This window comes from Sphaeramia orbicularis, chromosome 16, assembly GCF_902148855.1.
Source record: "Sphaeramia orbicularis chromosome 16, fSphaOr1.1, whole genome shotgun sequence".
Lineage (NCBI taxonomy): Eukaryota > Metazoa > Chordata > Actinopteri > Kurtiformes > Apogonidae > Sphaeramia > Sphaeramia orbicularis.
In genome coordinates this window covers 4,557,428-4,570,575 of record NC_043972.1, presented here as the reverse complement: position 1 = coordinate 4,570,575, position 13,148 = coordinate 4,557,428, and the positions used below count along the sequence as shown (strand labels likewise).

Below are 13,148 nucleotides of genomic sequence, written 5' to 3'. Positions count from 1 at the left end.
CTGAGGTTTGACAGATTTGATGAAAAACTGGTCACGAAAGTCTCCAGCGCCTTTAACTAGAAAAGCACTCAGACAGTGCAGACCTCCACCAAGACAGGGAAATGTTTTAAAATGCAGAACTCCATTTAAAAAAGCAAAATATCATTCTTTTAAGGTTAAATATGATAATTGCATGAACAGTAATATGTTAATTGCTTCTACTGCTCATCACAGAAGCAACATGGTAGCTCCTATAACTGCAATATTTTGTCTTCACTTTTCCAGATGTGCGTCAAACACCATCAGGTCACCTAAGTTTACATTTAACCTTTGGACAGAGAAGAGGTCGCTGCAGAGAGAAGATGTTTAAAATCTAATTCTGCCTTTTTTTCCCCCTTATTTCAGCTGCTGTGTTTTTAACAAATGATGAGCTCGGTTTATGGAGTAGAAGCTCGATAGTGTGTTCATGTGTTAAGGAGAGAATGTGCTTTGTGCTGCTTTTCTCTCGCGTGCCGTACGATGCAGAGGAGTTGCTTCAAAGTCAAAATAACATGCTTTAAGCCGTCGCTAATAGTGCACTCTGGGAACAGATTAGCCCACAACAATTAATTCTCCTCCATCAGCCCGTATATAGACATCACATGGAGATGAAACACAGCGCCAAGAGATGAAGCGCGGCGTAATGACGTGTTAAAAGTGACCCCGTCTGCGTGTCCTTTAGCTGTTATGAAGACAGATCTACTCGACGTGTGATACGAGCGCTTTCCACTTACTCACCACGTCCCCAAGGAGCTGTTTAACCATCCAGCAAATCTTACCCTGTGTGGATGTGAGTGTACGATGTGTGGTCCGGAGTGTGTTTAAGAGAATGACTGAAGATCCATCACACATCGAGGCGTAAGGGCAAGAAAAGGGTGAGGTCGAAGGAGACGAAACGCTTACCGTGCCCCCCACTATCCTGCCCAGAGGGTACCAGGCCCTTTCGTCAAACCAGTTGAGGAACTCGTAGAAACCGTTGGTGGTGAGGTGGTGAGTCGACCTGTAGTTGAACCTGTGAACAGAGTGAGAAAAAAAACATTAGAGCGAGCACAAAGAGCACATATAGAGGACGTCGGGAAGCCCTGAAGGGAGTAGCTTGCATCCTTTTTTGTTTGTTTGTTCGTTCATTACCAGAGCGATAACTTCACATCTACAAACTGATCGACCTTCAGGATAAAATCTATACAAATTAATCCAAATACACTTTGCAAAAAAACAGGCTCCTGAGGCACATCATCTTATCAATATGCAGTGACTGAAGGCTACCTGGTGTATTTTTAATCTGAAAACTCTTAAATATATAAAAAAAAAATAAAAAAAAAATCACAAATAATACACCTGACTCAGGAATAACAAAACAGTCCTGGTTGAATATAATTATTGGAATTCATTGTTTCTCAAGGATACTTTGAAAATGTGAAGATTTGATGCTTGTAGTAAACTAAACACTTAAAGTTGAGCTGCAAGGAAAAAAAAAAGAGCAATTTCAACACAGCATCTTCTCTCGTGAGAAAATAAAAGGTGATTAATATCAGCAGCAAAAGATTCTGCAGGACCAACAAAAAGTTCAGCAGTGGAGTAAAATGTGATCCATCCTTTCTGACTGTTTAGACGCTTTATATCCACAGATTCATATTCTTGTGATAATCTCCAGATAAAACTAATTATGAGACTGTTTGTGTTTTTCTCAACTTCAATATCACACCCCTTCAACATGACCTTTTGATATCCTGTTTTTGGAACATTAATTATTCTTAGATGAGCATCAGATTTTCTTTACATTCATTTTGTATGTTGCTCGTCACTGTAAAAATGGTGATTTTGTTTGTTTTAGATTTCTATATTATATTTCTAAAGCAAACACGCAAATGTCACATATATCTTGCCAAAGAAGAAACGCCTGAAGGTCAAATATTTGATAAATATCGACTTTTCACAACGTTTTTAGCATTGTTTTCCGAAAGCCGTATATGAACTCCCACACAGGTTGTAATGTTATATTTATGTACTGCATTCCCTACCAGACTGGGAACAAATGAAGAAATTGACTGATTGGTTTATTAAAAATAGGGACGGATCATGTGCAAAATACTTGGCTGATCCCTGTACAAATATTTTGCTATTGTTTTCATTTAGTCCCTATCAAAAGAAATCTTCATAATAAATAGAAAAATAGTTGTCATTTTAATTTCAGCCCTTCACTACATTACCTCTGAGTGAACAAAGACTCAAACATAAATATTTAGGAAAACCATTTAATATAGACTGATCAGCCATATCATTCTGACCACTGGTGGCAAAGTGGTATTAATGTTGATTATCTCATTCCAATGGGACCTGTCAGTGGGTGGATATATTAGACAGCAAGTGAACATGTCAAAGTTGGTGAGTTAGAAACGGCAAAATGGGCAAGAGTAGGGATTTGAGCAACTTTGACGAGCGAGAAACAGTGATGGGTCAAAGTATTTCCAGGTCTTGTTCATTCCCAATGTAAAGTGGTTAGTACATATTAAAAGTTGTCAAAAGAACAACCAGTTCTCAACCAATCCAGGATTTATGGCAGCAGAACATCATTACCACCTGTCTAATATTGTATAGCTTCTGCTTTTTGAACAAAAACAGCTGTGACCCGAGGCCTAGACTCCACCAGACCTCTGAAGGTGTGCTGCGGTATCCGGACCAAGACATTAGCAGCAGATCCCTGAAGTCCTGGAAGTTGTGAAATGTGAAGGATTGGACTTGCTTATCCAGTACGTTCCAGGATGTTCAAAGGTCCTGAAATTGGGATATCCTTCCATAGTCCACTTTTGGTCTGTACTAACCACTGCAGACCAGGAACATCCAACAAGACCTACAGCTGTGGTGATGTTCTGACCCAGTCATCACCATGACAATTCAGCCGTTGACAAAGGCACCCAGTTCCTTAGGTGGCTTATTTTGCCGCTTCCAACACATCAGCTTCAAGGACTAAATGTTCACTTACTGCCTAATATATCCAACCCAGTGAAAGGCACCACTGTAATAAAATAATCAATATCATTACCACTTCTCCCGCCAGTGGTCAGAATAGTATGGCTAATCGGTGTATCATTACAAATTAATATCTAACAGTACCATCACTAAAAAGACACCTTATATCCAGATACCAATGTCTCCCTGATATAATCACTGAAGCTCTAATTAAAACACTGATATAATTATAGTAATTACAGCCCTAGTATGGAGAGTGGACAGTATAGAACCCTTTACATTTCTTTTCATATTTGTCTCTTTATCAAAACATCAGTTAATCTTGAGTTTCGGTATATTCCTGCTGAACAAAGCAGAGCTGCTGGTCTCTTATCTCTATGCAAAGTAACAAGGTGTGCAGGCAGCAATGAAAAGTACAAATACATTGAATTCTGAGTGGAAAAAAAAAAACACCAGACAAGCTAAAACACAAGCATTAACCACAAAAGCTTTGAGAAGCGAGGTGAACATCCTCACAATAAAAAAGGGCTCCAAGTCGCAGTATGGAATGATTTCAAAGACACTACACAGCTAAAGCGATGAGATGCCATCCATGTGACGCAGACTAACTTTCACCGGTAAACAACAGGAGTTTGACTGAATTTACTGCAGCATGAAAAGAGAAGGAGTTGAGAGGTGCACGAAAACCAGTAGCAGCATTAGGGCCACAGCTGAGAAGAAGCCGACACGAGGATGGAAGTGAACACCAGAGACATGTTCCAAACTGAAAAGGGTTTCAGATTTATCGTGCTTTGAGCTCATGGACTGCGTACAGTAGTATAGACTAGGGCTGCTCGATTATAGAAAAAAAAAATAATCACGATTATTTTAGCAATAATTGAAATCACGATTATTAAAAACGATTATTTGTTAACCTTAAAGTTGTTTATTTTTTTCTTGCAAAACAATGTAAAATATACTCTTTAAACATAAATAAAGCTTTTAACCACTGAAACAAAGTATTTTCACTTTTGTACAAAACAAAAAAATCTTTGAAATCAAATAAGTGTACTGTAAATTCAAGTATGTTCAATGTAGTATGAAACATAGTAAATTCAGTGGCGTGCCGTGAGGTTTCAGTTCAGGCCTTCTGTATACATCAGCCATCTACAGGGTGTCCTATAAGTCTCCATACATAGGAGACATAATACATATTGTTCTAACATGTATTTCTTTATATTTCTTCTTTATAGTTCTTCAGCAGTGGAGGACACGCATTGAAATGTGTTCCCGACAAAATGGCAGTCATATAGAGCATATTATATAAATAAAAATGGTTTATGTCAAGAAACGTTTATTTTTCCTATGTATGGAGACTTATGGGACACCCTGTAGAATACGTACGTTAGGGTTATACGGGTTAGGGTTAGGTTAATACGGGAGTTGCAGCGTAAAGAGATTCGGAGACTGAAGATTGCATTGCGGACGAAGTTGTTTTTATGCGTTTTAGTTTTTCATAGGATAAAGATTCTGATAAAGGTGGCGGTGGTTAAACTTTAGATGGTTAAAAAGGTTTGTTGTGTTAGCGGTCGGTGCGGACACAACTACGAAACACTTTTTGCACGTGATGTGTTTTTGCTCTTCGTCTTCTTCATCAAACCCAAAGTGATTCCATACAATTGAATTTGACTTGCCTGTTTTGTTTACCAAGCACTTCTGCTGTGATCCTCTTGCCATTTTTCCAGACTGCTAGGTACAACTGTCCTCTTGGGGTGGACCTGCCGGCTAGCAGGCAGCAGTACCTTAGAGGGGGGCGGGGCAGAGCAGCTCATGGTAGCTTGTGTGCACGTGAATTAAAACAACTCAAAATTAATAATCGTTTTTTCTCAATTACATAATTTTTGTAATCGTTGCGTGTAATAATCGAAATCGTAATTGAATTTCGATTAATTGCACAGCCCTAGTATAGACACATAAAAGAAAACCAGGCTGCAAATCAAATACATCAAGGACCAATACTTCTTGGAGTGTGATCTAAGGATGCAAGAAAATACTGGTGCATTTAAGTACTGGGAAGTTAATGTATTTATTCTCAAATTGACTTTTTTTGTTGTGTTAGCCTTAAAGCGAAGACACATCAACCCGATTTTCGTCGGTCGGATGGTGAGGTCAGTGACATGAGTCTGTTTGGTGTGTTCCAGGCAATCTGCTGTCGTTAATGCCGTCGCCATTATTTTCAACTAATTCAACGTGTAATCGGCCATTACTCAGTTGCTCAGTCTGACCAATCTGAGTGGTGGAGGGATAGCCCTTGACTAGTGAATCAGTGAACAAGAAGACCGGAATCTTTCCTGTTCCACAAAAAGAAGCCTGAGAGCTGACAACGCCAGTATCTTCTTATTACTAGCCATCTGTTCAACGAGTACAACAACAATCCTTCTTGACTACTCAACACTCTCTGCTGACAACAACGACTGATGACAGTGAGCCCTGTGTTTTGGTTGAGAGAGATGTTCCGTCATTTCCGGTTTTTAATTTTTTTGGGCCACAATACAGATTAGCACCACCTGCTGTTATGGAGACCTTACTTTTCGCACAAGCGCAGAACATACACTCAAGTCGGTAGTCGATTTGGTGTGTTCTTCACACTTTTTTGACCGTGTCAGGGAGACAAGAGCTGACTGATCAGTCAAACTACCTTTTCTGGCGACGATCGGCAGTTGGTTTGGTGTGTCTGCACCTTTAATTTTGTGTTTAGATTGACAAATAGTATTTCTACTTTTAAATATAAAAAATTACCTAAACTTCTCATTAGTGTTTAGAATGAAGAGCTGTAAAGTTTTGCCAAAGATGCTGGTGTAATGGATTATAGAGATTTAATTTATTTCCAGCAATGGGCCGGGGATTTATGTGACCACTAGAGGGAGTAGTGAGTCACTATGCCAGTCTCCCATGCTGAGGAAAACTAACGCACAGGCAGAGATGAGGATAGAAACTATTAAGAGACAACTTCCAAAGTCAAAGAAAAGGAGGTATTTGTGGTTTTTCTGTGGCTGTTTTCAGTCTATAAACAGAGCAATAATGTAAACTATCAGCTGATGCAGCACGTGAAGATTATAAGACTGTGATTTTGAGTTCTGGTTTGAAGAAGTAAACTTGATACCATAATATAGATGTGTGTAAACAATGAGCTTTATACTTTATTCAGTGACTGATACAGTCTGTGGATACATAGGGTTGATTTGTTGGTAGTTTTGGTCCTAAGTTCCCTACTGGTGAGAGTTTAGAAAAATCAATACTACTTAGAACCTCTTGTACTTATACTGAGCCATTTAACTAAACATTTTTACACATACTTTGCTCATATAGTGGTGTCGGTTTTATACTATGGACTTTTTATATTATGCTCTAAAAAACTTGCATTAACCCTCTGGTATCCCATCCACCAAGGCCCTTACTAAGCACCAAGTGTGTCTTTTTGGCACACTTGTGGAATAATGTCAAAAAAAATTCATACAGTTTGTTTTTTAATTCTTTTACACTTTTTTCTATTTAATCAACTTGAGCCGTAAATAAAAATACCAAATACTCAATAATTGTCACATTTTTTAACCTTTTAAATGTCATGTTTGTAATGTAAACAAACCATTTTTTGGGGGGGGATGCAAAAAACATAAAAAATTATTTTTTTTCAATAAACTACATAAAAAGTGGATCACATATTATTTGATTTTTTCATCCTGGCATATGTCAATGATTAACTCCAACACTGGTTAATTTGCATTATTATTTTTGGCGCTAGGTCAAATGTTCAAAAACACTAGCATCTGTCACCAAGTGTGCCAAAAATGCACACCTATAAATCAAACTATTAAATATTATATATTGATTTATTTTTCTGCTCTAATTTGATTTTATTTTTGTAAACCAAGGTCAGTCCTAATCATACATATCAAATGGAAGAAATAGTGTGTTTTAGGTACACTTGGGAGACAGATGCTAGTCTGGTAATTTTCTTTTGTTTACAACGTGCAAATTTTAGTTGGTGGCCAGAATGTAAAAGATCGTGCAAAAATGAACAACTTTTTGAATTCTAACCTTATTTAAATTGCGAAAAATAATATGAAGTTTTTTAACAGAAAGTGTAAAGTGTGCCTAAAAGGTGCACCTGGATACCGGAGGGTTAAATTTAAAGAAAATAGAAGTGTACTAAATCCATGTATGACAGTTGTCGAGCATAGCCACATTCTTGTCAATACACAACCCTACAGTGAACCAAAATCCATCACTACACCGAAGCCAGGAAGTGATCAGGTTTAACAAGCTCTGACATGTTTGTTTGTCAGCCATGTTCAGATGTTGTGTGTCCCTGAAGTGGGGTCTGTGAGTCGGGTTTCCGGGGAACGACGAAGAAATGCAGTGATCAACTGAAACGCCATCACAACTGACAAGGCATGTAACGAGCGCAAACTTCACATTTCCACGTCTTCTCAAACTACTGTGACTGCAGGTAACAACACAGGTGAGTCACATCCGTACCCACACGCTGGCACGTCACTGGTTTTCCACAGAGTGCAAAAACAAAAACAGCAAAACTTTTACAAATGAGTTGTCAAGTGAAATGAACGTCATAGGTATTGTGCCAGGTTGCTACTTTGAGCTGTGAGTAATTGCTCACCTGCTGCTGCACTGACGCAAAAGTTAACATGTAAATAAAACGGGAGACTCAATGGTATTCATTTCAAGTGCAGTGACCTAGAGAACTTTTATTTCATTTTAGAGTGTGGAAAATGTAAACGACAGATTGCGAAAATGGTGGGAGAGAACGAAAATAGGAGTCAGAACATCAGACGTTTAAGAAAACTGTAACTGGCCAAGAATATACCCTCCAGGTGAAGATAAACATAAAGAAAAGCCCTCCATTACGGTCTTACTCACACTTCTACTCTCGATTTTCATCCGCTCAGCCTTCTTTTTGATCTTATTTACACTCACCAAATCTTTAAGAGGAACAGTCCAGCTACCGGCCTGTCTATAATTAGGACACTTTGCTAAATAGACTCGTGTTGTTGTACAAATTCTGCATTGAACCTCAGTACTTCAGACAGAGACGGAGCTGATACGCAGCAGTTAGTCTCCTCGTCCCCTGAGCTTTTCAGAGTGTTCAATACAAACTGCCCCTCCATGAAAAACTTGAATTTGATGGAGGGATTGCAGCATATGGCTTGCTCAGCCCCCCTAGGAGCGAGTGCTAGATTGAGGCTACGTGCCTGGCGTTCATGCCCATTCTTGAGGCTCAGTCAATTGATTGAAAGGGAAGAGGAGAGAAAAAGTACCAGCATGCTGCTCTTTCCATCACGGCTGCTCTGATTCATGCCTCTATCCATGTAGTGGCTGCATTCTGGAGCATTCAGCCGGACTCTTGACTCACCGGATGATTGGCTCTTAAGCCTTTTCAGCGTGTGTCACATGAAGACAACTCTAACAAACCCAACGGACGTGTGCTTATTAAAACATATGAAGCCGTTTTCAAGTGCAGACTGCCCGGAAACATGCTAACTCGGCTTTCCAAAAGGCTGTTGTAGACGAGCACTGGAGATTAAGTTCAAACACAAGATGAATGAATATGCGGGTAGGTTTTAGCTGCTGCTGGTGGATTTGACTGTACTGATGATCTCCTTTAGATCAGATACCAGAGATGACTGTTATAGACCATTAAAAAAAATAAATAAATAAAAAATATTAAAAATAATAATAATAATTTATTTGTAAAGCACTTTCAATCAAAGTGCTGTACAGATATAAAATCAATCACAATAAAACATAAAAACTAAAAAGATTAACAGTAAAAACAAATCAAGACATAGAACACAGAGTAAACAAGTGGGTCAATTGGTGACAAGTTTAATGTTCAAAACTTATGTCAGAACAAAAACTTCAAGAAGAGAAACAGGGCTCGGACTGAATCCATTAAGTCCAACTTTTCCAAACTAATTAGTTATTTTAGAGGCTTTTCAGAAATGGAATTCATTATGACACTTTGACTACAACTCCGAAAAAGTTATCACAATTATTTGTCCTTCATGAAAACTGCGACTTAAAACACTCTACATCTTTAAAGTAACAGTGGGAGAAGAATCATCAACATCTGTTACTTTATACCGCATCAACACTAATGCGGATATTTTTGAAAAACAGGTATTTTTCTCTGTTTATTCCTCTTGTTAACACGTAAACATATTAGGTTGGAAAAAATGGAAATAAAAAAATAATAATAAAAACACTTTCCAGGTCTTTGTATCCATGTGTTCAGCCGAAACAGATTGTTACTCGATGGTGTCACATCCCATTTTGCTCATGTTTATTTTGTCTTTGTGTAATGAAACTGCACCTGAAACATCAAATCCAGGTGTGTAAATCAGTGTATGACCTGCAACAGATCGAGGTCAGCACAGATACCTTTGGGAAATGGACCGGACCGCACCAGCATTATGGACAAATCCACATCATCTAAAGAATACACTTCTATAACAACCAACACTTAAGGTAATGACAGTTCACAACTGAAGTGTTTGTTGCTGCTTCACCTTCATGACAGATTAAAGCCTCTGCGTCTACGTCCAGTATTATCCACGGTGTCCACAGGTTGGACCACAACTACTATGGTTCGTCTGACACTCTGGACCAGTTTGAAGTTGCTTTTGCATCATCATGTGGAAAGAAAAAATATGGTGCTAGAAAATATTTGTTTAGAAATTATCTGTTAGTGTAGACGGAAAATTAGAAAAAGTCCTACCGTCACTCTGTAAAAACACTCCAATAAAAGCTATAGCTGTGAATTGCAAGTTTTTGACTGCGATTTCTAGTGAATCCAAGAGGGATTTATTGAGTCTATTTAGTTTGAGAAAGATTTTCTCTAAGGAAATAAGATAGAGAACTGAAATGAAGTTCAGCTTATCTGAAACACTGAACATCAACAAATTGGGAGAGAAGATCTGATCTAAAGATCTGAAAATAACTCTGGCTGTCGGATGAATATGGCCAAGTAAAAAGTTAAATATTTGCCTCTGAGATGCTGTGGAACAGATATATAAAGCTGCATAAAACAGAAATAAAAAGTACAAGCGTCTCAAATTAAGAAAATATGCCCTCACTGTTAAGTCAATTCCTGGGAATGTGCAGCTACATGTGTCGGATTGCCCAAAAGTTGGACCAGAGTCAACTTCTTTTCTGGAATGACCCCTTCATATGAATGAGGGGGATGTGGTTTTAACATGCCCAGCCAGAGTGGGTCCAAATACGGCTTAATATCTTTGGAAATTCCTTGTAATCCTGTTAAATAGTATCAAAGCCGTCAACTGTTTCACCTACTGACGCCAGAGGTTGCTCGACAACTTAACGGGCATTAAACGTAGCGGCTGCCTTAGAAGTCACATGACCAGCTCCACTAATTACAAAGTGTTCTTTAGTCATCCCCTGAGTGTAAAGTAATTAATTGCTGGACGGTGGAATTAATGTAGACGGAGCAGAAGGGGACCGGGAACCGATGGGTCGCTATTAGATTGGGTCTGTTCTAATTACATTAAATCACTCGTCAGTATTGGCCTGAAAAAGCTTGATAATAGTATTTGAGACCAAGTGATGACTTCAGAGTAAACTATAATACAAAGCCTGGGAGTGCAGATAGCGTCCTACTTCTGTCAGCCACATCCCTGTGCCTGGAAGATAAACTAATAATACAAATATGAGATGTATGGTTCTGCTGGTGGCGGGATGAACTCTGTACATTATTCACTCTTCGCTAATAGCTTTAGTGCGCAGAGAAGAATGCAGTCAGGTGGCCATTTGTTTAAACTCACGGCAAGAAACCATTGTGTGTTTTCTTTCTAGTTTTTCACTTAAACATACTGCTGACACGGCGTATGCATGACGGATTCAGTAAGTCTCAAATCCAACACTAAGTCTGTTCCAGCAGCAGCTTCCTGGGTAAAACAGGAATACTCAGGAGCTCCGGGAAAGTAAGAAAGAAAAACATCCATCACTCTTAGTCAATTGTCATTAGGCAAATAAGAGTTAGCAATACAAATTAAAGTGTGTAAATAATTCAGACGCACACCTGAGAGATTTATTGCACTGAAGTAAATCTATGTTGCTTTCCAGCCCGTGGGACTCACTGTAAAGAGCTCCGTGTCCCCCAGAAGCCAACGCCGATGCAGTGAATGAAAGTAAAAATACAAGCATCAATTTGAGCTAATCACCATGGCAACGCCGAGAGCAGCCTCCTGCTGCATATAAAAAATCATTTATTTCCCACTCAATATTTACACAAATCAGAGCTGTGATTGTAAAAGCAGGACAACCTAATTCTAATATTTAATACAGTTAGTGATTAATTTGTGCTACATCAGAAGGTTGATGCTGGAGCTAAAACTAAATACTTTTCCTATGCTCCCTTCCCACGTCAGGTTCTTTGTAGGTGAGTCCATACATTCCTCTAGGCCCACACAGTACATTATTTTACTTTTTACAGTGGCCGTTATGTCTGCAGCAAAGATAAGATTGAGGTCTTAAACTTAAGCATTAAGAAAACTCACCTCTGGTCAGATGGATGGATCAGGGTTATTACAGTCAAATAGAACTGAGATTAAAGCTGCAACTAGCAGAAAATGAAACCTCTTTTTCCAAACTGAAAAGCAAATAAACAGTAGAATCAACAATGCAATAAAAGCAAATACTCGTCGGCCTGGGCAATCTGACCAAAAGATCAATGATCTTTTGAGGTAAAATCATCTCTTATGAATAAAACATGCAGCCAAGTTTCAACCAAACGACTATTGTGTAGTTTTAGGGCAATATTTCAATAATATCTAGATGAAATAAACAAACATATTCACATGCTCATGCACATACACCTGCAGTGTCTCCATTAATCCTTTAGATTGTGGCCTACTTTGCTCCATTAGAGTTTCATAATAAATCAATAACTATTTCACTCTAGCAAAGTCTACAGCATCTGTATGAATCAGATGTCGGCAGTGTGTCTGCAGTTGATGGACTTGAGTACTTCAGTAGCAGGAAAATAATGTGTTACACAAACTAAAAGTAAATGTGGACTGAAACTGAACATTTTAGTGCACACAGACATAATAGAAACTGAAATAGACCAATTAGCCTAGTGACCTGTGTCAGCAACTTCACTATGTTAAAGAAACTATGTAAAATACTGTAATTACAACTTTTATACTCGCTGAATATTTTTCAATGACAATACGTACAATCCAGGTAAACTAGTACTAGTAAAGTAACTCCATTTTTGTTAAAGGTTCACAGTTCATGATGCACAAGAATAGCTCTCTTTGGACTCATTAGCCTGAGAGTTTATGCTTTTTCCCAAAAGCACTGTAAGAGAGTCAATAGCTGTGTTCAGTTAAGACATGAAATATTATAATTGTTTGTGTGGTATTATGGTCTGCTGGGGAAAAATAGTGAATCCTCACACTAATGCCTCCAAAAAGAACTAATTGGTGTCCAGAGTTAGCAAATCTGAAGTCTAAGCGGTTCAATATAGGCATGAAACATTATAATTATTTGTTTGGTATTAGCTTAACAACATTGTTTATACTTATGACAAAGATGCAGATCAGATCACATCTTATGACTAATTCATGTAGAAAACTAGGACATTTCCAAGGGTTTGCATACTTTTTCTTTGTTGCCATTGGATTTGATGTCGCCGTGTATTCAGATGTTGTAACAAGGACTTAAAGCAGGGAAATTAAAACTGGATGAAAGCAAACGTAAAAACATAGATAAATAATGTAAAACTGAAAGATTAAATCTAAATGATTGAAAGTAGGGCTGCCAAACAATTCCAATTTTTAATCAGATTAATCACAAGGTTGCTGTGGATTATTTTCGATTAATGTGCGTTAATGTGATATTTGAAGCTGGAAGTGTTTCAGTGAAAAGAAAACTCCTTCCTGCAGAGTGTGCATAATACTTCATGTCGGTCGACTGTTCCATCTTGGGGGTTTTTTGTCCTCATATTTCCATCCAGAGGGCCAACGTGCTGTTTTGTGTCTTCCATCTTTATTGGTCGGTTCTGCTGCCCGTCACTACCGGATCAACCGCCCATTTGCACATGTGCGACGCTAACTCTACTTGGACAAACTGCCCCAAAT

General features: G+C 38.4%; 1 protein-coding gene across 1 annotated transcript in view; it reads right to left on the bottom strand.

Annotated features, from left to right (window-relative positions):
• The window catches only part of LOC115435750 (dolichyl-diphosphooligosaccharide--protein glycosyltransferase subunit STT3B-like), a 165,262-nt gene that overhangs the window by 84,551 nt on the left and 67,563 nt on the right, over positions 1-13,148 (bottom strand). Inside the window, exon 2 of the mRNA XM_030158356.1 lies at positions 922-1,030. Within this exon, the coding sequence (XP_030014216.1) occupies positions 922-1,030 (109 nt within the window). The remainder of the gene's footprint in view (positions 1-921; positions 1,031-13,148) is intronic.